Below are 25,859 nucleotides of genomic sequence, written 5' to 3'. Positions count from 1 at the left end.
AAAGGCAGACAGAGCGAAGCATCACGTCGAGATTGATAAAAATGCAGAAAATCCAAAACATCAGAATGATCCATCTGTACAGGCGTTATGTAGGTAAACTCTATCCGAATAGAAGACGCGAGCTGTCCACACGTGTATGAAGAGCAGCGATACCGGTCTATAGGAAGGCCGCGCGTAGGCAGCCACAGCAAAGCACGGCCAGGCTAATCTTGGGAGCCACGGCTGGCTGGCTCGCGCATTGAGGTTATAGGTGACCGCGGCAGCGTAGACATACTGTGTGCGAGTACCGTGGGTCTGTTACCGCTATCGACGGGCGATCGGGAGTTGGCGTTGTTCCTCCTTCATCAGCACTAGAAGGCGCCGCCGCCGAAGGAACGTTAAACAACGCAGGTCCGCTCGCAACTCGGAGCCAATCATGCCCGTAAAGCGAGGGCGGGCTGCTGGGTGCTGGCGTCGCACTCCCTCCCTCACTATGGACAGGCCACTTGAAAGAGGGGACAGACGGGGTCGAACTGCTGTCGCTCCATGTGGACTGCAGTGTAGAAGTGCGAGCAGCTGGCGCGTAGCTCGACATCAATCCTGTCCTCCTGCCTTCACCACGGAGAGTAGCAGGCGTGGCTCCGCCGTCTGTGCTGGGCAGCGCAGGCCCCGATGGAGTTAATTTACGCAGAAGATGGGGATCATAAGCTGAGGGCGGAATGCTTGGTGTCGGCGATATACCTCCTTCGGCAGGAACTGAACTAATGTCGATAGAGGCCGTCGAAGATCGCGATACTGCATCCCGTGGGTCGGTTCCTTGGATATCAAGACTGGGAAACGAAGACGGGGGGGCTGTCCCTACGGGCGCAGATACGAACGGGAATGACTTCCGCAGCCCTTCGTGGTGGTGGGCTCGGGCGCCGGGTGTCGTCGCCGTAGCGGTTCCTTCCCTGCCATTCTCGGAAAAGGGATGCGTCGTAACTGGTTCGACTTCACGACTGCTCGAGACAGCGATCGTTTGGGCGGAATCCGGCACATGCGGGGCCTGTCCGCGGGACCTTCGATCGCCATTTCCTGAGATTAGCCGTGGCGCCAAGTTCGTTGTTTCGTCCTCGTCAGCAGAAGGCCGGCGGGTGTCCACTGGACCGATGCTGTGCTGGTCAGAGACCTGTATAAGCGCGGAAACGAGGCTGACCGCGTCGCTCCTGCGCTCCCGGCTGCTGCTAATGTCGTTGTTTGATGACAATGGTAGCTTCCCCTCTTCAGCAGCGCCTTCTTTCGATCGCTCGCCTCTGGTCCGCCAGCGCCAAGGCTTGGAGAAGATTTGGGGGCACCAGGAAGGAAGCGTGAAACGCGCTTTCGCCCCGTCTTCGGACATCCAACCGCTGTCATATACTGCCCGTGCATCGTTGATAGGATGTATCATATCGTAGTCGGCGCGTGACTTTGCTTTTTTGAATTTGAAGTACCGGTAGCCGAGGAATAACGCTGCCAGGACGAGCATGGAGACATTCGTCCCGATCAGCGCTTGGTTGGTTCTCTGACAGCTAAGATATGTGAATAAGCCTTCACTAGCCATTTGGGTTTCGATTCTCACTTTCCCTCAGAGGCTATCAATTGCGCCATCATACCCGAGTCTTCGAGTGCCATCGGGCTGCTGACGCGGGTTAACTATCAAACGGCGACAAGTCCGTACGACGCGCTTACGAAGGTGTTTCGCCTGCGATAAGGGCTGAGGGCGTACTGGTAGGAGAATGAGGATCTCCGTTCTAGACAACTCTGCAACACTCACGAAAAGGATGTGGATTCGGATGATGGGTTAGTAGAAGCCATGAGTGGGTGGAGAAAAATGGGGGTGAAGTGTAGGCCTGCCTGAGTATGTTCCAGGGACGGGAACTTGTTTTATGTGTGTGGACATCATAGATGGAGTCAGCATCAATACGACATCCATCAAAGATGAAGAACAGCATAAGAGCGACATTCCGATGGAATTCGTCACTAAACTTGTAGTTTTCATCAAAGTTCGAGATCTCAAGCAAGGACATCCACTCACATCACACCCTCACGAATATGATACATCATATACCTGGATACCCATCGCGCCGCTGGCAACTCGGCTTCGAGATAGGCACTTGGATGAGAGTCAGAACAAAGTCATAACGAAAGTCAGACCCAACCATTCGAGCGCGATATGCAACCGGATTAGATTAGTTCTCCGACAGCGGCAAGTCGGTTGTAGATTCATCTATGGAGACTTTTGGAAGCACTGTCAAATTCATGGGCCATCGTATATCGTCTCGCGGCTAAGGCCAGGATGGTCCTTCATTTCGATTCGGCTTGTTGGGTGCGGTATATCGAGCGCTTGAGCTTCCGAGTTGGTTCCCATCGACATCCTTCACTTTTCCCAAGGGCCTCAGTAGCCAACAGTTATTCCGTTGTCGAGGTCATGATCGCCGTTGAGTCGTCGTTCGCATCGGAGCGAACTGGAGGTCGGCGGAAGCGACGGACGACGGACGATCCATCTACGTCGCCTATATCAACACCCTGGAGGCTGTGCACGATAACTAGTACGCCGGAGCTGCCAGCAATGCTATCTTTAGTTCGTCGGAGAGATGGATGTATTTGAAGTTAGTCAGTGATCGGAGTAGGAGGAGCAGGGCAGAGGTTGTAGGTATATCCAGACGCGGACGGCGATAAGAAGTCAAGCGTGGTGGTGAATTGGATGCCCTGGTTCGATGCGATATTGTTACAAAGTCCTTCGAGTGAAAATGGCGGGGGATCGGGTAAGGAATTGAAGGATATGGATGTGTAGAGACGGCGTAAAGCGTGGATCCTCGATTGTCGAGATACCAGAAGGAAGACAGATATGTCTGTGTCTTCTAATTTGTCAACAATGTCGAGGGGGGCATTGTGTCTGGTAAAATGAGGGCTACGCAGAGCTACTAAGTATGAGAGCGGAAATTTAGTAGTCGCGGAGTCCAGTGAACGGGCAACTGGACGCTACAAACGCTGCTCGCCGAGTAGTAGCCTGGTAAACGGGGTTCAATACTAAATATCAACCAATCTGAGCTGCCAATTGGGTACAAGGAAAGGCGAACTCGAGTTGTAGTAGGCGAGGACGGCGAGCTTCAACAGTACAGTTCGAGTCTTTCAAATATCATGGTTCATTGGGTCGATATGTACTGTATCGTACGGTTTATGTAGCCAGAAGGATAATTATTCAAGTTTTCAAAGCTGAGCATACAATCTGAATCACTATTTGGCTAAGTACTACTATTATCAATCTACACAATGGTTCAAACACGATGGAAAGTCGAAAGGGAAGACCGTAGGGGAGCGAAAACTGTAAAAGTGAGCTATGCATTGGTTTTCTCTAAAGGATGTGCTGGTACAGTTAATCATGTCAATGAGCAGGGCGTATATGGCGAAGTGGGTCGTTCCTCAGCACACTCAATCAACATCCATATTCGAAGGCTCAGCCTTTGGTGGCTCCGGTGTCGCGTTCCCGTCATTTTTGGGTGTCTCGGTCCCACTGTTCTTCGGGGTGTCCGTTCCGGGTGTTGGGACCACCTTGGGCTTCGGCCTCGTCATAATTGGCGTAGCGAAATAGATGACTTCGTCCCTCTTCTTCTGAATTTCCTCGCTCGTCAATGCAGGATCCACGTTCTTCGGGCGCTCCGCCTGCCTCGCCACCTGGTCATCGAGCCACTTCTGCACGGTCGCGACCTTCTCCACGACACTCTGCTTATCCTTCGCATCGATGTGGGCATACTTCTCGTCAGCAGAGGTTGCTTGGGACATGTAGAGGTTGAGGGTTTCGCGGAGCTGGGAGATGAAGCGCGGGCGGTCTTCGTTTTGGCGGTAGCGGTTGCTGATGGGATCGCCGATGACCTTGAGGGCATCGAGGCGGGTGACGTACGCTGATTTGGTGGCGTCTTCGCCCTCCTCGCTGTACAACCACTCCTCGGCTTCCTGCAAGGCCGCGAGGAGCTTCTGCTTCTCTTGCGGCTGGTTGAACGCGGCGTACCGATCATCTAGCTTGCCCCGCATGTCGTAAACATACTCCTCCAGCGCGTTCTTGCAATCCTACAAGATACCCTCGTGTTAGACGGAAAAGATGAAAGAACAAACAATTACCCACCTCGGTATCTTGCACAAGCTTGTCAGCGGCGTACATCTGTGCTTCCTGCTCCCTATACTGCTCGAGTATTGACTTGTCCAAGCTCGATGTCCCGGTGACGAACTTGATCTCCTTCTTCTTCACGATCTTCTTCTTCTTCGGGGGAACGGCAGGTGCGCCATCGGCGGGGGGATCCACATCCATAGGCGCTGCCGGTGCCTCTTCCTTCTCCTCAATCTCCTCCACATACGCGTTCTCAAACGATGTAATCCCATGAATGTTCAGCTTTGTCTTCAGCTTCACACAAGTGACGTCGCCTTTGGGGTCGGCGGGGACCTCCTTTGCGCTGAAGCGCGAGATCCAGGGGTTGATTCCTCCAGGGAGATTCTCTGGCTCCGCATACTTGGCCTCGATGTCGAATGGCTCTTTGCGGTAGAAGGTGAGGACTTTCGTGGAGGGTATGCCGTTGCCCTTGGGGTACACGACGAGCTCGGTGTCGTCGTCTGGATCCGTGGGTACGGGTTCCCATTGCACTTTGATGGGGTAGTATGTCACGTCGTGGACATGGAAGTCCCGGACACGGAACACGGGGGAGAGCATCGCGCAAGCGAACGTGGCGCCACGAGCAATAGCTTCGTCCTGGTTGAGCGTTGTAGAGAGCACTTTCCCGGGGAAGGCTTCTTGGATACGCGCACGGACGGCTGGTACACGAGTGGATCCTCCGATAAGCTCGATGGCGTCGATTTGGTCGAGCGTGAGCTCAGAGTCTTTAAACGCCTGTTGAACAGGCGCGACGATACGGTCTAACACCTCGCTGATCAGACTCTCCATCTGGTCCCTGGTCAACTTGCTCGACGCATCAATGTCGTTCATAATCGACTCGACGCTCAATGGGGCCTCCGCATTTGCCGACAACACCTTCTTTAGCTTCTCACACCCCGCGGTGAGACGGAAGGTCGCCTTCGGATTCGACATCACGTCGATCTTGTACTTCGACTTAAACTCCTCCGCGAAATGGCGCACAAGCGCGAAATCGATGTCACGGCCGCCGAGATGGCGGTCATACGCAGAGCTCTTAACGATGAGTTGGCCTTTGGAGAAAGCTACTATGGTCACGGAAAGACTGGAGTGCCCGACATCGACGAAGCAGACGTGCTTGGGGTTGTCGGATTCTGGGAGATCGGATTTGGTGATGCCGTAGCCGAGGGCGGTGGCGGTGGAGTCGTTGATGAGGCGGAGGACGTTGAGGTTGGCAATCGATGCGGCATCGAGAAGCGCGCGTCTTTGGATATCGGTGAACCAGCCCGGAATGGCGATCACCACATCGGTGACGCCCGTTTTAAGCTCGGCGGCGGCGATATCGCGCAGTTTAGCAAGATACATCGCGGTGAGCTGGGTTGCTGTGAAGGTGTGGGGCTCGCCGATGTAGTTGACCTGTTTTCATTAACATCGAAATACATTGTAAAAAACGAGGCATCGGGGGCAGGGAAGACGACCACTCACCTGTGTGCCAACCTGGCCATTGAGATCGATCAACTTTGCATTCAGAAACTTTTTCTCTGCCTCAACATCTGGATCGTTCAGTGTCCTTCCGATAAGTCGTTTCAGCGATCCAATCGTATTTTTGAAGTTGGACGTCTCCTGCGTCTTTGCAGATTCACCGATGGCTCGTTGTTTCGGTCCAAACGCTACCAACGATCTACAGTAACGTACGGTTATACGAATCAGAATCAGAATCAAAATCAAGAGTCAAACAAAGCAACAATGGGGATTATATGGGGGATTGAGGACTTACGGTGTAGCGCGATTGGAGACTTCATTAGTGATGATATCGATACCACGGTGCCTGGCAACACCGATCTATGCAGAGGGCAAATTTTCAGCAACTCATCGTTCGTGCATCGGGAAAGCAAGCGCCTTGCTCAGCCCTTGAAAGGGCCACTCACCTTGCTGTGCAGTGTGCCGAAATCAATACCAACGACAGACATTGTTCTAGAAGAAACAAAATCATGAGTGAAACGCTCGGAAATTGAGCAACGACGCGTAGGACGTACGTGCAGCGGAGTGGGGGTGAGGTGGGTGGAGTGAACGGGGAGTACTGCAACACTACAGCCAGGACATTCAAAAATTAAATCTGATCTGATCAGTGGTCACATGACCCTTTTTGATAACATAGATTCTTCTAGTATGTCGTAGTAGGTCGTAGTACCGAGTGGAAGTGCCGAGTGAAAAGAACAATTATAGCGAGCGCTGGAAACTTTAAGGCGCATGATGCCTGACGCGTCCTCCGAGTCCCGGAAATATCGACCGAAGAACGCAGGCGAGCCCGGCGAGAGCTTGACCCAATAACGCGGTAGATCAGTGGTACCACCGTGAAGTAGACATGTTAACAGCACATCCCCAATAATCTCATCTTCTAAATATTTACTTGTTTCCAAGGCTAACTGGATTCATAACTACTGGCTTCAAGTTACCCGTAGCGGTTCTAGGGTGCAAGGGTATACCACCGGTACGGTGCACTCAATATCATACGTATTATCGTATGTAAACGTCCGCTACATGAGAGCATGCATTGAAATACCATCAACCGCGAAGGAATCAATGTGTCGTTCGCTTAGGGGAGTTAGGGGCGCTTGCGACTTCGTGCACACAGAGAGGCGAAGACAAAAATGGTACAATATTGTATTTCGTGTGTCATATACGTAAACGATTCGGGCTTTACAGATAAAAGAGACGAGAATTAAGTAGCTCAAGCTACAAGAGGTAAGATGAAGAGGAAAGATGCAGAGGAAAGAAATAAGGATAAACTAGAGGCATTGCAGCTCAGCAAGGACGGGCTGAACTTGACTAGCCCTGTCGGTCGCAGCCTTTGCTTCGAGGGCTGAAAGGATACCTTGCTTAACTGCTTCCTCCAATACCTCGATGCACCAATCTTGATTGTTCCACTGCCCGTTGGGAACCTTGACCAACGCATTGATTGCAATCTTCTCCAACGCCTGGCGCTCAGCATAGGTCATCGTCTTCAGCGGGATCACGACCATGGCGGCCTGTTCCTTGCGTGTGACCGCGTCGGTCATGGGGCCCCAGTTGGTGAGGTGCGGGATGTCGCGCTCGTGGTGGACGTGCAAACGCCTCTGGGCGATGTGGCCCGTCCCGGTAATGCCGATGTTCCAGGAGAGCATCCAGTGGCAGTTGCGCGAGGTCTGCCGGGCCCCGGTGCGGTATTGGATGGCGGGGCAGACGGTGAGGGTGACGGGGAGGATCGCCTTGGGGTCGTCTTGGGGCTTGATGACTCCCATACGAGGGGGCATGCCTTTGGGGCGACCGAAGTTGGGCAAGTAGGCCATACTTAGAGTAGCTGGTGTGGTAGTGGTAGGTGAGTCTACGATGAAGGTAGAACTTCGTTAGTTGAAGCCGTGCACAAGGTATTCAGGGTGAGGAACATACCAGAGGATTTGAAGTTTGGAGACGAGATGTTGCTACCCTCATTCGGAAGGCCGGTCTTATATAGTGCCAGCATCGTAGTTTTGCCACTGTGGACAATGCCGTAGGGTGGCTTGTGTGGACGTAGGGTACTGAGTACTGAGTGGCCAGTGGCCAGCGTTTTGTGGAACAATGAGAGGCCACGGAGACCTGAATACTACTTGCCTAAATTGGAAACTTGCTGCTTTTGGCAAAGGCAGTCGTTCTTTGGCTTCATTATATGCGAGGCGAGCCAAAAAGAGCCCTACAAATTTAGACCTCACGGACCTCGCGAGGGCTTGAAGGTGTTTGAAGAGCGGGGTATGGCGCCAAAGCTCTGGAGGATTATACTGCGAAGATTTCGCACGTGGAATCAAAAGCAAGACAGCGGATTCGAGCATGGATGTAACAAGTGCTCCTTCAATGCCCCTGATGAAGTTCGCGTTGTGACAGGTTGTGACGTACCGACAAGTGCCGTCACGCGCCCGCTCACTTCTGTACCATTATTGACCGGGTCCTGTCGGGTCGAGGACTTTTTGTTGCATGGCGCTCGGTGGCATTGAACCAAGATGTACAGCCACTATCAGCCACGAATACGGTCGCAATCGCGACCACCGATGGGAGCTCGGTCCACCACTTCGCCAAGTAATTTTGTGATCCCCTTCCTGGTCGATCCGCGGCAAGTCGGGACTGTCGCGCGTGCTCTTCTATTTCGGCCCCGACCCCGGCTCAGAATTGTTGACTTGCTCGATACTGCACTGTCGAGAGGGACCATAGCCGAGACCGCTGAAGTCGGACCAGAGCTTTGAACCGACTTGACAAAGTAGTCTAGTGGGTGTTCATGCGTCTCCACCCTTCCAATTCCCAGCTTCGGCGTTGATTAAACGAATACAACGTACCGTCGAGTCTGCCGCGTACCCTGTTGCCCGAGCTGCACTCTCGAAGGTCCTTCACGTCACTTCATTCTACGTCCACTCCCAACGCGCCGTAACTTGTAAAATGAAATCAACGCATATGGATCCAGACCTCTTTACGAGATAATGACTGGTCTCCATGAGCCAGCATGAGCCTCGATAGTCCAGGCGGCGAAGATGACCGCCTCCGACTCCATTGTACACCGCCCGGTGTTAATCTTAACGTTAACTTTATACGTTCCCTTCTACTCGGGGCGTTCAGGGTGTCCAATCATTCCCCCGGCGGCCAGTAAAGTCAACTCCCTGGACCCTACGAATCTGGAATATCATCTCGGACGACGTCCCACTCGACATCATCGTTATCAAGCTTTGCCGATTGCACTTCTGCCATTTTAATTGTGGATCCTGCATCAATGGATCACTCCTTATCGTACCCTGCGCACGTTATCTATGACAGCGTCGAGCTTGACAACGTACGTACCTGCTACCAACCACATCAAACCTTGCACGATCAGCGACTCGGGCGCTTTAAGGCGGAGAACGAGGAGTTGGGAGAATCAGGTAGGAGATCCCTTCGAGGTATCGTGAGAGTCCAGGTCACTGTCACATTTTTAATTTTCGATGACAGGATTTCAGTATTATTTCCGGAAATATAAATATACTTTGACACCGAATTTGGACGTCTCTCGATTCAGGTTCAGCGAATTCGATCGGCGAGAATCCAGATACAATCCTGCGTTACATACAAGCTCATTTCCATTTCCCTTTCGAATTTGCGCGGTCGCAATACTCTCTTTTCTTCCCTTCCCTTCTTTCTTTCACTCACTCACCATCACCCTCCTCCTCCTCGTGCCCACCGACCTCCTCCTCAGCGATGGACTACGACCGCTGGGACGCCGTGCTGCACTACCTCTTTCGCCAGACCCAGGGCGACGCATGGTTCCGCCCCGACGAGCAACACATCTCTTCCGGTGTCGCACTCCGAATCTCCCCCGGAAACCCAACCAACAGCGAACCCCCAGAATTCAGGATATTCCCATATGAAAGGGCAGAACTCGAGCCTTTCGAGCAGGCAGTAGTGGGATTGAACCCGGAAGTAGCAGTCAAGCTCAGGAATGCAGCTGTTCATGCTGCTTTGGCGGAGACGTGAGTACTTCTTGATGTTTGTTTCTCTTTTCTCTCTTCGACGCGGCGTGCTTTGCTACGCCCTTTTTATTGCGTTTCAGCGTAGTGCACACGAGTGGTGGTGCGCTTGAGTGGGGATTAATTCCTGCACTCCTGCATTCTCGCGTTCATCTGTGCTCGGTGCAGCGAACACCGACCTGGATAGGGAGACCAGGGATGGACAGGGGGAGGCGTTCTGTGGCGTTTAGCAACGCGGGGGAAGTCCCGAATCCCCCTTCTTCCTCTTCTGGCGTGTGGTTTCCTTTCCTCTGACCGTTTGTTACGTCCATGTCAACGGGCCGGGAACGTGGTTCTCGCGCGCTGTGTTCTATCCATTCTTCATTAACCTTCGAAGATGGTGGATTGGGCGTGATATATTTCTATTCATTTTGGGTGACATCGGTGATTGCCTACACACCAATCCGTTTGTGGTGCACCCACGCTTTCCTTTTCATCTGTCTTTTTATTTTCTCGCTCCCGACTTGTGATGTTTATGATGCAAAAAGCGTATCATTGGTTGGGCTGGTTATACCGTTGATGATGGCAGCATATGGCGCGCCCCCACTAACGTATTTGTTTTCTCCATTGGCGGTGATGTGGTAGATCGGAGATTGGTGGAGATCTTACACGATCGGTGGAGGCTCGCAGTGGAGTCTTCTGATTCCACGGGCATTCCCATTCTGCGCCTCGTTTTATTTTCTATTGGGTTTGGTTTGTGTTTGCAGGAGGGGTTTGTGTTTGCAGGAGGGGTGCTGACCTACGTCATGTATGATACTACGACAGGCCGCCAGAAGACACGAGCATCTATGTCGACTCGAATACAAGAATTCAGATTCTGGATACTATGCTGCATTTGCCGAATGCGGATAAGGAACAGTGCGCGGCCTTCATCGTGAGTTTTACGACTAGGAAGGGCTTTGAGGTTTTACTTTGTGCTGATGATTGTTTCGTAGCGCGATGAACGCGTCTTGGTGGTATGGTCGCACTCCCTCGATGCCATCATCCCAACGTGCCATGATTTCGAAGAACGACTTATCAAGCTGCTATGGCGCTCGCGCCCACCTGTTCCTCCTTCGACCTCGGGATCAGTCGCAGGGAGTGTCTCGGGACATTCGCTCACCGCATCAAACAGAAAAACGAGATCAGGCAGCTCGTACCAGCATGATAGCGTTGACTCGGAGAAAGAGAAACTCGGGCTGGGGATCGGTGGGATCAGTGGAGGTATGGGCGGTATTGGGGACGCAGGACGAAGCAAGGATGCCTTGGCGCCCGAGCATACGGGGGGAAAGCGAGGGAAGATGAAGAGGACGTGGTATGGCAAGAAGGTGTACGTGCGTGATGAGGACGACGAGGACGATGTGGAACGGGGAGCACCGGAGAAGAGGCCTGCGATGTTATATGCCCCGGTGTATAATGGTATCGCTGCTGCCATGGCGTTTTGTGAGTCATTCGCCCGCTCTTTGCTGATAGTGTGCTGATCTGGGTCTGCCTAGTGTTCATCGGGAACGGTCTCAGTAAGTCCCATTGTGTGTCTATGGTGAGGATCTTTGACTGATAATCGCTCTTATAGAGATACTGTTGCAAGAATGGACCATGGACGGGGCTTTCTTACGCTTTGCCCTTTGTATAACGCTGCCACTACTTTATTGCGTCTCCTTGGTATGTCTATTCTATTCGAGAACCTGTTGATGTACTAGGTATTGACTTACTACAACTAATCATTGATCTCCAACAGTTCTTTGCCCTCTCGTTGATCCAAAACATTAGCAATGCGTGCGTATTTCTATTACCTTAACCCCTCGTCACCTCCTATAAAACCCCTGATTAACTCTGCGCCTTGTTCACAAAGCGTGGGCCCCGTCGCACACTTCCACGAAAACTCCAAGTACTACTCCGCAGTGAAGCCCCGAGCGAACAAGGCCGTTGATAATGACCTCCCACACATGACGATCCAGATGCCGGTGTACAAAGAGAGCTTGGAGTCCGTCTTGTAAGTGTATTTTTAGGATGCCAAGCTCCAGTTTGGTTGTGGGTGAGGTGAAGCTAACTGTGGTTGCTTCTTTGTAGGACTCCCTCGATATTGTCCCTCAAGAAGGCTATGCAGACGTATGCCCGCCAGGGCGGGACTTCGACTATTTTTGTGAACGACGATGGATTACGAGTAAGTCTTCGACTTCGATATTGACCTTGCTTAGGTTGATACCTTACTTCCCTAGGTTCTACCTGAAGCAGACCGTGACGAACGAATCGCCTTCTACGCCAACCACGGTATCGGCTGGGTTGCCCGCCCGCGACATGATGACTCGCCTGATGGGTTCAAGCGCGCCGGACGCTTCAAGAAGGCCTCGAATATGAACTACGGCCTAGCGCTTTCGTTGAAGGCAGAGAAGTACTTGGAGGGGTTGTTGGAGATCGAACAGCAGAAGGCGCAGGAGAACGAGAGGAGCAAGAGGAGTTCCACTATGTCTGCGGGCAATCCGCCCTCCAACGCCCATGCCTCGACTATGACGGCTACTACGAATCACAGAACGAGCTCGGGGAGCGGTGCTCCCGTCGGTACTGGTCCTGGTGGCGAAGCGCAGTATGGGATGCAGTATCAGCATCGGGAGGGGGATGACAACAACAATGTGGCTGATTCGGTGGACTTGGAGGAGAAGGCACTGGGGATGGCAATCGAAGAGGAGTTTGAGAGTACCGGTGGGAGATTTAGACCCTGGGCGGCGAATGGGAAGGCATGTCGGCTTGGAGAGATCGTCTTGATTGTAGATTCGGACACGGTGGTGCCAGAGGACTGTCTGAGAGATGCCGCTAGGGAAATGCGAGAATGCCCTACTGTAGCGATCATTCAACATGAGTCGGGTGGGTTCAACTTTCTTCATTCACCCAGGAGGTTCTTCGTCGTGCTGACCGGTGTTTGATTACTTGTAGATGTTATGCAAGTCGCCCACCATTACTTCGAGAACGGAATTGCGTACTTTACTCGGCGTGTCAATCGATGTATCTCTATGGGTGGGTGGCATGGCGCTTCGGGTGTTACAAGCTTCACTAACGGTTGGTTTATAGCTTGTGCCAACGGCGAAGTCGCTCCTTTCATGGGTCACAATGCGTACGTCCTCCCCATGATTTCGAGTTATTTTCAAGTTATCTTAATATTATTTACACCTCTGCAGGTTCCTGCGCTGGAAAGCCATTCAAGATGCCGCCTTCATCGATCCTGAAGACGGCAAAGAAAAGATCTGGTCCGAATCAAACGTCTCGGAAGATTTCGACATGGCGCTGCGGTTGTTGCAGAAAGGGTACGTCATCCGGTGGGCGACGTACTCGAAGGGCGGCTTCAAAGAGGGTGTGTCCCTCACCATCGACGATGAAATGAACAGGTGGCAAAAATACGCATATGGATGTAACGAGTGCGTCTCTTTCCTGCTTACTTGCACCCCCATTTTCGCGGGAAAGGAAGGGAGAGAACTTTTATTGATTTTTGTTTTTATTTGTTTAGGTTGTTGTTCAACCCCTTCGTCCAGTGGTGGAGGAAAGGGCCCATTGCCAAGCAAATTCATCGGTTCATATGGTCTAGCGCCCCGTTGCATTACAAGATCTCGACGTTGGCATGTACGTCCAGCCGTTTTTTCTTTACCTCGCAGGTCACTGATGCCCGGTTCCCTCATATTTTAGACATGTTCTCATACTGTGAGTCCCATCTCTCCTCTCTTAATGGATGGAACTGCCGCTGACTTTGGAATCATTACCCCTGGTTGCGGCAAAACGACAACGACAACATAACAGACGGTATAGCTGGCACGGTCACTATCGGCATCATCAACTACGCGTTCCTAGGATTCCAGTTCCCCGTTGATGGATTCTACATGGCGTCGTTTGAGATCTTCCTCGCCACCACGGTCGTTTTCTACGGTTCAGGCAACTTTGGGTACACGCTCCTGGAGTACCGATTGGGGCATAAGCCGTTGGTAAGTGCCTGAGCTTCGACTAGTGCTACCAGAGGTGGAATGTGGTGGCTGATGGTATACCTTTTATGTGTAGGTCTGGGGATTCGTGGAGAACATCATGTGGATTCCGTATTTGTGAGTACTTCCCCTAGTTCCGATTCTTGATAGGTGCTCATTGTTTGTATGTTTGTAGCTTCTTCTTGTTCGGCGGCATGGCGATCCCTGTGAGCCAGGCCCTCCTCGCCCATCTGTTCTCGTACAACATTACGTGGTCGGCAACGATCAAGGAAGTAGAACGCTCGAACTTCTTCAAGGAGGTGCCGAAGATTGCGAAACGGTGCGTATCTAGGTCTTTCATCCTCAGTTCTTGATGCGTTGTTCATCGGGCTTCGAACGTCTGGCGCCAACTCCTAACGTTTGACGCCTTCCATATCGTGCCCCCTGTCTCCTATACGCCTCCCATGTCCCCGAGCCCCCGAGTTCCCCGTCTTCTCTCTTCTTCTGTCTTCTGTCTCTATTGCAGCTCCCTCTCATGTCTAGCCGGAATGCTGATCTTTGCTTTTATTTTTGTGCGCAGGTTCTGGTTCTCAATGGTGGTTTCCATCGCTATCATAGTAGCTATGATCATATGCAGCACGTCGCTGGTGCCGTACCAATGGCGCGTCGATGGATCGAGTTGGGCGGTCATCTTACCCCTTGCGTACGTCCCTCTTTTTCCCTCGTTGGCTTTGTATCCATATTGATGGCTCTGTTTTAGTATATCGACTGCCAGTCACATTCTACAACCGGTGGGTGATATGTCGCTCATTGAGAGAATATTTTAACTGATGCATATGGTAGATCGTCCTCAACCCCTGGCTTATGATTTTCAGTTACTAAAATCAGCACTCAAGCATGCAATTCGGCACCCATAGACTCTCGTACTTTGTTATCTTGGACAGACATTTGTTGTTTTCCGCTTCCGGTTTTTCTTGCTCTCGCACACACACACGCCTTTCGTACGGACACTCCAATAGGCTGCCACTCCACCCAACACACTGATACGCCGGTACACTGATATCGCTAATTATTTGTCTTGCTCATTTGTCCTACTCAGCCACTCGTTTAGATAGAACAACTCGTAACTCGTAACCCGTAACCCGTAAATTACGCTCTCGCTCTTCTCTTGTGTCTTTGGGGTATTTTGGATTTGATACTCGATACTTAAGCTATATGTGTGCACGTATCCAACTACTTACTTGCCACTCGCTACTATACATACTATCGTACCTCGCATTGTTGCACACACTGGTTCGATACCATGATATATATACCCGTTTCCTTTAAGACAAGTTGTGTGGAAACGCAGCACGAGCAAGAGTAGCGTCGGCGGCCGGATTCTCTGAGGCCTTCGTACAAAACTGGTCGAAATCATTGGCCATCAATATATCGGAAGAGAATAGCGAACAAGAGTGCGTGACAGCGCTTGTAGTTTGAAAATGATCAATGCTATCAGTACTCTCACATTGACCGAATTGTCGTGTGACATATTTTCCCTTGTTTTCCGCAATGGATTATTCTTCCGTGAGAATCGTGCATCAGTAGATACTGTCACAGCAGATCGTTATTTTTATTTTTTTCTCCGGTCGAATTGGGTGTAAAGTGGAAAGAAGACTGGGTAGATGACGAGGAAATGACATCCCTCGTGACGTCACTCGTAATTTCCCTGCAAACCGTGGCTTATCGTGGGTGGGTTCATCAGCGACGGTAACCTGGAGTGTATGTGACATGCTCTGGCCCGGTGGTACGTGCATTCCGGTGCGATTATTCCGAATAATGGGTATCAGCAATATAGGCTCAGAGCCAATTTTTATCGTATTATAGCCCGGGCGGAGGATCGCGAAGAAGGAAGACGACTGACCGCGATAAGGCGATAACTGGGAGCGGAGTTCTTTGACTACATCGTGGCTGAAGCGGAGATCGAAATGGAAAGAAAGTGGACCTGGTTTCGATCAGTCAATCGATCGAGATTTCGGAGGAGAACGAACGCGCTTTTGTGGAAACTTTGGCCGTAACGAAGGAAGTACAATTCCCTATTATAATGCATTTTCTGAAAATTTCGTCCTTATCCTTATCTGGGGCTACTCTTTTCTTCAGCCCTTCGCTCTTTCCTTTTGACCACCAGCATCTCTCGTCGTCGTCGTCGTTTGCAGCGTCGACCCCACCATGTCGGACAACGCGCTCCCCCCGCCCCGCCCCTTCTTCGTCGGTGACGAGGACGCGTACACCACCGACACGGACTCTGACAGGGAACCTCCCACGAGCGCTACCCCATTCCGCACCCAACATGCCGTCCCGCAGAATGTTGCGGCGGCACGGCCCCCACGAGGCCGCCCAATGCCTCAACGACGAGGCTCCACAGGATCACAGACAGCCTCCAATACTCGTGCCGTTAATGATCAAGCTCAAGGTCCAGGTGAAAGCGGAGCCTGGTCGCCGTCAGCGTTGTACCAGGACGACCCCATGGCCACTTCCCCACATTCCCAAATCCTCACCGTTCCCGCTGCCCTGAGCGCCCCACAGGACACCCGACAGCAGCAGCAACCTTCTGCGTCGCCGACGTCCAGTAGAGCCGAACGACCAGTCTCACCAGGTGTACTGAGGGGACGCCCGCCTCCTTCGGCGTACCCCTTCCCGTTCCAGGCGTACGTAGGAAACCCAGACCCAGGCATGGCAATCCCTGGTATTCCTCGAAGGTACAGTCTCGAGATGAACAGGGATGCTGGAAACCGGACGAGCCTTGACTCCGATTCGTGGAGCAACTATGCGCCAGCTGTAACGTACAATGAGCTCGGGAGGCCGCATGCACCCTTCATGGCCGAGGGCGGTAATTCGCCCGCTTCAGGCTCGGGTTCAGCCAACAACTCAACCACCAATTTGAATGCAAGTGTTGCTGGTTCTTCTTCTAACTCGGTATACCGTCAATCTGCAGCAGCCGGGTTATCAGCTTCACCCCCTTCCCCTCACCAAACTTATCCTCCGAGCCAGGGCGGAAATGGTGGTGGCATTCCTCGGACCTCGTCAACACATTCCTTCCGTGCACCATTCCTTTCTCCTGCTTCTCGTCCGTCCTCATCGTTGTGGTCTCCTCCTTCCTATCCACAGCTTCCCACATTCCCCCACGTGCCCGGCGGAACACCACCCTCGAATGGTTCTGACGGTATCGATGGCGGAAGCACGCCAAACTTAGGTCTGTATTCATTTGCATCTATTCATTTATGTGATTCTTTCATTTTCGAGAAGCCTTGCGCTTACGTGTTTGTCTCGGTCTAGCCCAACTAGCGTACCCGTACCCTCCGGCTCGCGCTCCCAAGAAAAAGGTTCTACCTTCAACTCGCCTGGCTGCTAAGTTGACCAAGGACGACAAACCTTGGATGAAGCAGAGGGATGTAAGAGGCTCGTAAGTGCACTTCTGTTTCCCAGCCGTCCCTATCAAAAGATGTGGAATAAGCTTCGTGCCTCTCATGAATGAATGCCTGTCCGTCTATCCATCGGCTATATTAATACACTTCTCGTCTCATGACCATCACTCGTTTTACTCACGCAAACTTGTGCCCACAGGCTGTCCTGGTGGTCCACACTCTTCCTCATCCTCCTCGGCATCATCGGAGCCGCCCTCATTTGTTTCATCGGTGTCTCGAATGTCAACACCTTGTCAGACTCGCAGCTATGCTTGGTGATGGACGACAGCTTTGGGGGTGGGATCAGCGAGGATAATTGGATTCACGAGAATACTGCCTCGGGGCTGGGCGTGAATGCGTTCAGCATGTCCAGTGACAGTGACAAGAATTCGTTCGTCAGAAACGGACAGTTGTATCTCTACCCGACGTTGACGTCGGAGAGCGATCTTGGGTTGAGCAATAATGATGTAAGTTTACATTTGTCTTTACTTTTTTGTCAGCGGTTTGGAGGGATGTGCTGACACAAGGGGTCGACTAGGTGCTCAATGGCGCGAACTTCACAGTCCCGAATTGCTCAGAGGGCTCAAGGCAGGTTGAACAGAAGAATGGGAACAGGACTACGACGGTAACCGTCGCTGGTGAAGGATGCAGCGTCTCGTCGAACCAGGCTCTTGGGAAGGTCATCAACCCAGTGCTCTCAGCAAGGTTGAGTACGAGGGGCAAGAAGAGCTTGAAGTATGGAAAAGTAGAGGTTAGAGCGAAGCTGCCGAAAGGGTGAGCATTTAATGTTCGTGTCATGACGCACTCATGATTTAATGATTTGGTGAATAGGAATTGGTTGTGGCCCTCCATCTCGTTGTACCCTGAGCAGCCTACATACGGAGATGGTCCACTGAGCGGGCGGATCGACCTACTTTCATCCAGGGGTAATACGCCCACGCAGAAGGAGAAGGTGCCGCTGGGTTTCACGAGTGCTACAAGTCAATCCGGCCTGTTCTTTGGACCCTTCAAAGCTACCAGAGACAGTGCTGGTAAGCAGTCGCCCGCCTTTCTCTCGAATTACTTTCTAACTGCCTCGAAATGTAGGTCAAACCTTCACCGGCTCGAACTTGACACCCTCCTTCTTGGCCCCCCTCTCTGCACGGATCTTCGGGTACGTCACCAACAAACGCGAGCCCCTGGACGCGTCCTTCCACACTTATGGCATGGAGTGGACCCCGCAGTGGGTGAGGTTCTATCTCGACGGTAAAGTGCGGAGGGTGCTGGAGGTGCAGATTGAGAACGGGGGAAAGCTGGGTGGTGTGGGCGGGCCGAAGGGGAAATCGATCTTTGACCGTGGCGACTTCCCGAAGACGGCGAGAAATGGGAGCGCGGAGGTCGTGGTGCAGAACCCGTGGGATGGGGCGGCCGCGAGCGCGCCTTTTGATCAACGTGAGCCTTTTCACCTCTTCATTGTCCCCTTATTTCGGTGGGCGTTTGCTGATGACGATGTTGCAGCGTTTCATTTGGTGATCGATTTGTCTGCTGGAGGGACCTCGGGCTGGTTCCCGGATAACCTCGGTGGCAAGCCGTGGTATGACGGATCGGAAACTGCCATGAGGGACTTTTTCAATGCCAAGGATCAGTGGTACCAGACTTGGCCGCTGAACGAAGATGAAAGGTCGTTTAGGATGTGAGTGTCCCGTATTCCTTTATTTTCTTGTTTCTTTTTTGGGGGGGATCTCTGGCTATTTTATTCTGTGGAATTTGTTTGTGGTCCTACATTCTCTATCGCGATCTTCCTTTAGCAAGAGAGGGGCTAGGGATGGCGAGTCGCCAGCGGAGCGCGCGATCATGATCAATCACGATCGGGCCCGTCGGCCCAGCCCTTTCTGGGGAAGACTTTACTTCCTAAATTCCTTACTTCCTACTTCCTCGGTGCCTCCGTTTATCATGGACTTCTGTTCCGGACTCGAGTGGATGTTGGTTTGCTGACTCGAGTTTGTCATTGTTAGCGATTCGGTCAAGATGTGGAAGATTTGTAACATCGACTAAGCAAGGTGACTACGAAGTATGCCTTGCCATCCTTTCGTGACTCCCCACATGAAGAAACAAACCACCGAAGGACTGCGTAACAGAACGATACTATGCTATTATATCAACACCATTGCATTTGGCACATACATGCATGAAACACGATACAACTCATATCGACCCCATAGACTTATACCATATCAATGACTCAAGTTGTTCCAGACACTCCTATACCCTGCCTCCCGGTTGCCTCGGCATACCTATATACTTACTGTTGCCGTTTTTAACACTGTTCGCCATCCGCCATCCGCCACCTATCCATCGCCATCCACGAAACCCCATAAGTGTTTTGTTGACTTTCATATCTTGTATTTTTATCGTTCATTTCTTGCAACCTCCTGGACTCTTTGTTTTAATTTCCGTCAATGTTGAAACGTGCTGTCTTTACCTACTACCTAGATCTGTCGTTCGTTCTCATTTCGCCTTTCCACCCTTGCACGCATACACGCACGAGTTGTTATTACACGCAGTAGCTCTGAATATATATGATATGCTACGATATTCTGTAGAGGGAGAGAGTGCCACCCTTAATTGTCCCCAGTGTTTCCGCTTACTATACTATTTTCGCGATAACTCCGGACTTGGCCCCTCGGTACGTCTTATAATCTGTTGCATCGGAAGTGATAATACAGCAAGCACAGTGGACGAGCAACCCGATTTTTTGAAGCCGGCCGTTGTAATACCAATTGGCCATTTAGTATTGAACACATTACTATGCCAGTAATAATGCATCATGGCCCTACAGACCACAGGGTCGTGTCAAGTCCCAGAAACGTCCAGTTTCCTATTCAGGTAATTAGTATTCGTGGCCCCCACCCTTCCATTGTCCTGCAAGGCCACACTCGCCCACCTGGCCACCCACCACGTTTATTTAACAGTGGCCAAATTACGATGTTAATACTATTTAAGCCCGCCGTTCGCTGCAAGGAAAGACAGCATCTTGTCTCTTAAGTTTTATATCATCTGGTGCGTCCCCGAGATCAACCCATGTCTGATACTTCGATGAACTAACAAAACTACAGCATTCATCTTAGATTGTCGTCGCCACGAAGCATGCCCTACTTGCCCAACCTCGGTCGTCCCCAAGGCATGCCCCCTCGCATGGGAGTCATGAACCCCACTGACCCCAATATGAATCTCGTCGTCACACTCACCGTCTGCCCCGCACTTCAATACCGCACTGGACCGAGGATGACTTCGCGCGACGGTCACTGGATGCTCTGCTGGGACATTGGTGTAACCGGCACTGGCCATACTGCGCAAAGGCGCTGCCACATCGTCCAGGACCCTGGCGTTCCGCACCTCACTAATTGGGGAGTCATGACCGACGCGGTGACCCCGAGGGAAGAAACAAGCAAGGTTGCGATCCCTCTGAAGGTGATGACCTTGGCCCAACGCCAGGCTTTGGAGAAGATAGCGAATAACGCACCGGTAAGAGTTCCTGACGGAAAATGGAATTGCCAAGACTGGTGTCTCGAGGTGTTGCAGCAAGCGGTCAAGCAAGGTCTCCTCTCGGCATCCGAAGTCAAGGCCGCGACTGGCGAGGCTTGGAATGTTCAGCCCATCCACGCCTAAGGGCATATACTATTCTGTTTCATTCTGGTTCTCCTAGTCACTTTATCTGTAAAGGCATAGACCACTCCCGTATATTGAATATCATTCGCGGCGTACTCGTTTTATGAAATCGATTTGCCATCATGTCGCAGACTTCCATATAGCCTCAAGCCCCACCAATTGATCAATTGTCTCCAGGATTGTATCTTCCACATCATGAAAATCAGCCTTCTTCAAGCCAAGAACCTGTTCGATCCGAGCGAAGTCAACAGGGGCCCGGTCCCTCATCATCGTTGGCGGGGTTGTCTGTGTCAATCTATCCTTCAAAGCTGGTCGCTTTTCTGCGATGAAGTGTGTGATGGTAGCGAAGTCGAGACTGTGTGGAGAAGCGATGAAGATGCGTTTGCGCCCGACAAGAGATGAAGGAGGAGCCTTCAAAGCGAGGACGTGGGCTTTGGCTGCGTCGCGGACATCCGTGTGATCAGCATTAGGGGGGAAGGGGCCGTCCGGTGTAATAATTTGGTGGATTAAAAGGACGGTAGATAGAGCAGAGGGATCGAATGTCGGGAATTTCTGTGTGGGAGCAAATGGTCCGTAGAGGAATGGCGGGTTAACTAGAATAAAGTTGTGAGCGATACCACCTCCTCGTAGTATTTGAGAAGGAGTAAAATTCACTTGTAGTGATGTCAACATGAGGATGAGCATCTGCGAACTCCCAAACTGCCTTCTCGGCAGCTGTCTTCGCGAAGCAGTATATGAGGAGTGGGTTTCCTGTTTTGATTACATCCTCCTTGAGAGCTGAGCTCCAATCTGGTTCCGCGTAAGGTGGTGATGTCGATGCCATTGTATGAGCGAATCGGCTTACCCGAATCCTTGATAGTAGCATCGCTGGTCTCTGCTACTTTGTTCATGACGGTAGCGATGGAACTGGTGACCACTATTCTACTGATGCCTGCCTTCTCCGCTTGTCGTAACATGTTGAGTGTGCCTTCCACAGCAGTTTTAATCGTCGAATCAGGGTCTTCGCGACCCGCCAGAGGAGACGCAACATGGATAAGAGCGTCAATTCCCTCGAAGATCTCGGGGAATTCGCCGTGCACCAAGTCAGATATCGGTGCTACTTGGACTCTTTGTGAGTCTTCCGTGTTGTACACGTCGGTGTAGGAAGCTTGTAGGTTGGCAACTTTGGAGGGGCGAGCTGTGCTAATGGGGGGTCAGTAAAGGAACTATTAACTGAAACTAGTAATGTACTGACGCCCGGATGTTGTATCCTGAATTTAAGAGGGTTTGGACGATATGCGAGCCAAGGTAGCCCGACGCGCCGGTGACCTATAGGCGGCATGTCAGGGACTACAAAGTATGCCGTCGTCCTAAAATTCGCACCAAGACTCGTTCGCTGGACATTACGCGGGAAGATATGACTTGCGGGGTGAAAGTGTTGCTGCAGCTGGGATGATTGCGATGGTGGTCTCTTCGGGACGCCTCCCTTTTATATAACCAGGACACCTACATATGTGAACTGACTGCTGATGCAGCGATGCTTGATGCTTGATGGTTAATTGGTCAGATCTTGGTAACATCAGGTGTAAGCCATCTCGGTGACACATCGGGCACGCCCGGCCCGGTCTTAAGCGACACTCTAAAGGGACCTACACATTGACGCGAGGGGCCAACGGAGTGTTCCAAGTCGCGGTGTGCAAGGATCAACCTCAACATAAACCAAACCAAGAATATCATTTCCTGGACTGGGAGTCTGATTTCGTGTGCGGATTCTTGCGTCCTGGATGTTGCCCATATAAACGGCACCATACCACGATGCCTACCGGCATTAGCTTGATATACACGATAGTCAAAGCCTCACTTGAGCTTTTCTGGGGCTTAGCAGTGATCGGGAATGCGGGGAAACTAGCAAGTCATACGTGACTTCTAGGATGTGAGGTGAAGCCTAGGCGTAGCGCGATGTCCAAGCGGTAGATGAGCTTCCTGGCATGCATATAGGGTAGTGCAACTTCATTACATGGGCGATTGAGTGAAAGGTAGGTTCTCATCGAAGGGCATCTTATGTATAGAACTTGCGATTCTCGTTCGCTCCAAACAGATCCCGCCGGATTTCAGGGAGCATCTAATGGGGGATCTCAACACAAGGTCAATCTAAACGAAGGCGCCACCACTCACCCGATCCTCCAGTAATCGTAACCGTTCGTCCAAGGTATTGTCGATTGTGATTCTGCCAGAGGCATTTATCATTCTGATACCACCAGCTCTATAACGCCAGACATTCGCGTTAGCTTCACACCTTCATGGCTAAGCAAGCTCACCCGTTATCGTTCAGGACCCCTGAGACATTAAACTTGATATCCTTCCCGCTTAGGTCCCTGTAAGTCCCAGCAGCCGCCTCCGCCGCCTGAGTGACTTCTTCTACGTCCTTCTTCCGTGATTCAATAGTCACTTCCGATTCCATCAGCTGTAGGAAGCCTTGTACGATGATGCCTTCCAGAAATTGAACATAGCGACCTTTATCGCTGGCAAGTGTAGAGATTTGGGAACGTGCGGAGTCGAAAAGATCTTGGAGGTGCTCTTCGCGTCGGTGAAGGAGCTTTAGTCGGGATCTGTTGGTCAACGTAGACTGCGCGCTGGGCTTTAGATCAGCGCTCCTATATATTGCATAACACAGACGCATATAGCGTACATCTTCTGTGAAACATCGACGCCCTTGAGCTTCTTGTCGTATAGAGCATCAATGGCTTGTTGCTCTTGCTTGACAAGCTTGGCCTACGGATCCGATGCATGTTATTAGCCTTGTACATTGGACATGTGAGCAACGACGGACTTTCTCGATAGCAAACTCTTCATCTGCCTTGACTCGTATCTCCCGAGCCTTCTCTAATGCCTCTTGCTTGATGAACGCGACCTATGGATTCGGCTTAGACTTCACTGGCGTGCTGGAGTCAGCGAGTAAACTGCGGACCATCTTGTTCATCTCGCTGAGCACCTCATCGTCGTTCATTGGCCTGGAGGTCATCGTGATGTCGCGTGTAGTGATGGAGTCGGAGTAAGTTGTGCTCAGAGCCGCAGACCGACCTCAAGATACTGTGTTTGTGAGCGTGGGAACTATGAGCCTTCTTACTCCTGCCCCCTGACTTCCTCCTAACGTCTCGGATACCCATCCAGACCTCTGCCTTGGTACTTCGAAGGGACTTGGCTATCGGAAAGGAAGATTGAGTATGGTGTATGTTCGTAGTATATGACACGCTATGGCTACAGTAGTTGGTAAAAATTGACGTTGTCTTCGGTATGTAGTTGGAAGAAGGAAAGGGGACATCAGGAGTCTCAAAGTCTCTGCACAACCGGATTCAACGCAACTCCACTCGCTGGGTTGCGTACCTCTTCTCTGATACCTGCAACAGAGCTCATGCCAGCTTCAAGCGTTTCCGAAGAACAGTAACCAGTGTGAGACGTCTGGAGCCAGGTCAGCACAGAGATTACGGTGATTCACAATGCTCACCTGTTCCGAGCCATTGTGATTACTGTTATTGTTGAATTGCAAGAAACTAGTGGGACGATCATCTCTTAGCAGACCATTCCACTTTTCCCGAGCATTCAACGTCGCAAACAGGGAGTTGACATATAGCTTCGATAAAATGAATTCAGGGATCAAGTAGCTGGCCATCTCTGTGTCAGTATCCATTACACCACAGATTGCACTGCCCTTACAAAGCGAGTTGAAAGCGCTGGGGAACATTGTTAGTGCTCTATGCTACAAGTACGAGAAGCAAGGGGATCGTACCTTTTGTTCGAGGACCAGTATCCCCTCTGCGACTGCGCATGCCGTTGTCGCCATCCCGCTTTGAATTGCAACTGCTTGGTAATTAGCACAGTCTTAATCCCCTTCTAGTGAGCTCACGTCGAATTATTCGAACAACAAGAAGGTCTGTAGATGCAAATCCTGTTTTACGAGGATGCTAAGGCGCAGAGTTAATATATAGATAGATGACCACTTAGCCCACTAATTGGAGATGGGCCCAACGTACTAGATAGGCCACGAGGCCGACAGTAATGAGGATATCGGCGAGAGCGGAAGATAACAACCAGACCACCATCGGGATATTCGAAGGGTCGGAAGAGAACTGAAACTCTGCCAGCAAGACGCCTCGCGGGGTTATGGATGCGGTTATCATGCCAGAAACTAGAAATAAGTCGGTGCTTGAGAGTCAAGAGCCTTGGCGACTTGAGAGAGAACAGATTAGATCGTACCGAGCGATGTACCCGCAAGAGCAATTATGGAGGCGGCGATGAGTTTGCCACGCGAGAGGGCGAAAATCCTCCAGGACAAGAACATTTGCACGGGGGTAGATAGAAGTACCTAAGCCCCATGGAGAGTAAGTCGCTAGCGTAGGCCAGGATTGGTAAAGAGTACCGTCAATATAGCATCTATACAGCACGAAGGTTAAATGTACAGAGACTGGCACGATATCATGGCTGCACTTACTAGTTGATAATACTTGAGCCAGACCGTTGAGCGAAGTACCATCTAAAAGGAAGTAGCACTCACAAGGATTTGTAGAATCTTCAGGTATGTTGAGAGCTGGTATGGGGGAGAAGAGACAAGAGGCGGTGGCTTCAATGTCATAGACCACCATCACGGTCTCGAGTCCAAAAAGGTAGAGCATCTATAGGAATGTCAGACTAGACAGCAACGCGGGGCCTACATGACTTACTAAGTAGCGAATCCAGATCTTGTCTTTCTTGTCTCTGTCAGAATGTCTCAGTGAGGCCCGGGTTCCGAATGGTACTACGCACGAAGTAAGTGCGTAGGTTCGCCAATAAAGTGTCATCTACAAACCGTGTGCTATCTTTAGTATATAGCCACTAGCCTGAAATACAACGGCGGATCCGTACCTGGGCGATGAGTACCTATTCCAAGTAAGTCAACTCTGATGGCAGGGTGTCTTATTTGGTACACACCCCATACAACGATAAGCTGAGACCAAGGCCAATTAGAGTTGGGCCTCTGCTGGTCATGTTTTATATGGGTGGTTAGGGGGAGCCTCGGTAGCTGGGAAGGTGAGATCGACTCACACACTATCTAGCAGGTACATCGCGTAGGAAAGAGGCAAGTCATACAAGTGGAGCCAACCGAGGTGTTATAAGCAATAAATTTGACCGATGAAGATGGAGCGTTGATGTGTTGATGCATTGATGCACGTTG

The 25,859-nt window shown here is 51.4% G+C and overlaps 9 protein-coding genes across 9 annotated transcripts; 3 read left to right on the top strand and 6 right to left on the bottom strand.

The window, feature by feature from the left end:
- Positions 1–244: 244 nt before the first annotated feature.
- Positions 245–1,812, bottom strand: PC9H_001956 (uncharacterized protein; the record flags this gene model as incomplete). Its single annotated transcript, XM_036771602.1, has 4 exons — positions 245–1,526; positions 1,577–1,633; positions 1,687–1,722; positions 1,772–1,812. The coding sequence occupies 4 exons, from the start codon at positions 1,810–1,812 to the stop codon at positions 245–247; spliced, it is 1,416 nt and encodes a 471-aa protein (XP_036626223.1).
- Positions 1,813–3,429: 1,617 nt separating this feature from the next.
- On the bottom strand, positions 3,430–6,087 carry SSE1 (adenyl-nucleotide exchange factor sse1; the record flags this gene model as incomplete). The annotated part of the gene is made up of 5 exons (XM_036771601.1): positions 3,430–4,065; positions 4,121–5,533; positions 5,603–5,798; positions 5,895–5,959; positions 6,046–6,087. 5 exons carry the CDS (start codon positions 6,085–6,087, stop codon positions 3,430–3,432), a joined length of 2,352 nt encoding a protein of 783 aa, XP_036626222.1.
- An 819-nt stretch (positions 6,088–6,906) lies between these two features.
- Positions 6,907–7,619, bottom strand: PC9H_001954 (uncharacterized protein; the record flags this gene model as incomplete). The annotated part of the gene is made up of 2 exons (XM_036771600.1): positions 6,907–7,481; positions 7,547–7,619. 2 exons carry the CDS (start codon positions 7,617–7,619, stop codon positions 6,907–6,909), a joined length of 648 nt encoding a protein of 215 aa, XP_036626221.1.
- Positions 7,620–9,349: 1,730 nt separating this feature from the next.
- On the top strand, positions 9,350–14,462 carry PC9H_001953 (uncharacterized protein; the record flags this gene model as incomplete). Its single annotated transcript, XM_036771599.1, has 20 exons — positions 9,350–9,621; positions 10,423–10,531; positions 10,593–11,079; positions 11,133–11,153; positions 11,210–11,298; positions 11,375–11,412; positions 11,489–11,629; positions 11,707–11,800; positions 11,856–12,498; positions 12,568–12,648; positions 12,703–12,745; positions 12,810–13,046; positions 13,136–13,248; positions 13,312–13,326; positions 13,423–13,604; positions 13,678–13,718; positions 13,777–13,920; positions 14,161–14,283; positions 14,341–14,371; positions 14,424–14,462. The coding sequence occupies 20 exons, from the start codon at positions 9,350–9,352 to the stop codon at positions 14,460–14,462; spliced, it is 2,943 nt and encodes a 980-aa protein (XP_036626220.1).
- A 1,326-nt stretch (positions 14,463–15,788) lies between these two features.
- PC9H_001952 (uncharacterized protein) lies at positions 15,789–19,057 on the top strand (the record flags this gene model as incomplete). The annotated part of the gene is made up of 8 exons (XM_036771598.1): positions 15,789–16,812; positions 16,896–17,022; positions 17,184–17,490; positions 17,562–17,797; positions 17,855–18,054; positions 18,110–18,454; positions 18,521–18,695; positions 19,018–19,057. The coding sequence occupies 8 exons, from the start codon at positions 15,789–15,791 to the stop codon at positions 19,055–19,057; spliced, it is 2,454 nt and encodes an 817-aa protein (XP_036626219.1).
- Positions 19,058–20,149: 1,092 nt separating this feature from the next.
- PC9H_001951 (uncharacterized protein) lies at positions 20,150–20,671 on the top strand (the record flags this gene model as incomplete). Its single annotated transcript, XM_036771597.1, has 1 exon — positions 20,150–20,671. The coding sequence occupies one exon, from the start codon at positions 20,150–20,152 to the stop codon at positions 20,669–20,671; it is 522 nt and encodes a 173-aa protein (XP_036626218.1).
- Positions 20,672–20,791: 120 nt separating this feature from the next.
- PC9H_001950 (uncharacterized protein) lies at positions 20,792–22,054 on the bottom strand (the record flags this gene model as incomplete). Its single annotated transcript, XM_036771596.1, has 5 exons — positions 20,792–21,264; positions 21,326–21,460; positions 21,516–21,853; positions 21,906–21,979; positions 22,034–22,054. The coding sequence occupies 5 exons, from the start codon at positions 22,052–22,054 to the stop codon at positions 20,792–20,794; spliced, it is 1,041 nt and encodes a 346-aa protein (XP_036626217.1).
- A 655-nt stretch (positions 22,055–22,709) lies between these two features.
- On the bottom strand, positions 22,710–23,672 carry VMA4 (V-ATPase V1 sector subunit E; the record flags this gene model as incomplete). The annotated part of the gene is made up of 6 exons (XM_036771595.1): positions 22,710–22,772; positions 22,826–22,913; positions 22,969–23,283; positions 23,340–23,422; positions 23,481–23,561; positions 23,619–23,672. The coding sequence occupies 6 exons, from the start codon at positions 23,670–23,672 to the stop codon at positions 22,710–22,712; spliced, it is 684 nt and encodes a 227-aa protein (XP_036626216.1).
- A 308-nt stretch (positions 23,673–23,980) lies between these two features.
- Positions 23,981–25,672, bottom strand: PC9H_001948 (uncharacterized protein; the record flags this gene model as incomplete). The annotated part of the gene is made up of 14 exons (XM_036771594.1): positions 23,981–24,109; positions 24,156–24,312; positions 24,365–24,381; positions 24,438–24,508; positions 24,555–24,612; positions 24,682–24,836; positions 24,905–25,013; positions 25,068–25,081; positions 25,140–25,151; positions 25,203–25,320; positions 25,369–25,402; positions 25,451–25,485; positions 25,550–25,564; positions 25,616–25,672. 14 exons carry the CDS (start codon positions 25,670–25,672, stop codon positions 23,981–23,983), a joined length of 981 nt encoding a protein of 326 aa, XP_036626215.1.
- Between the last annotated feature and the right edge of the window lie 187 nt (positions 25,673–25,859).

The sequence above is a fragment of the Pleurotus ostreatus genome, assembly GCF_014466165.1.
Source record: "Pleurotus ostreatus strain PC9 chromosome Unknown scaffold_10, whole genome shotgun sequence".
Classification (NCBI taxonomy): Eukaryota; Fungi; Basidiomycota; class Agaricomycetes; order Agaricales; family Pleurotaceae; genus Pleurotus; species Pleurotus ostreatus.
The sequence above is the reverse complement of the archived record's forward strand: the minus strand, read 5'-3'. Positions and strand labels throughout refer to the sequence as shown.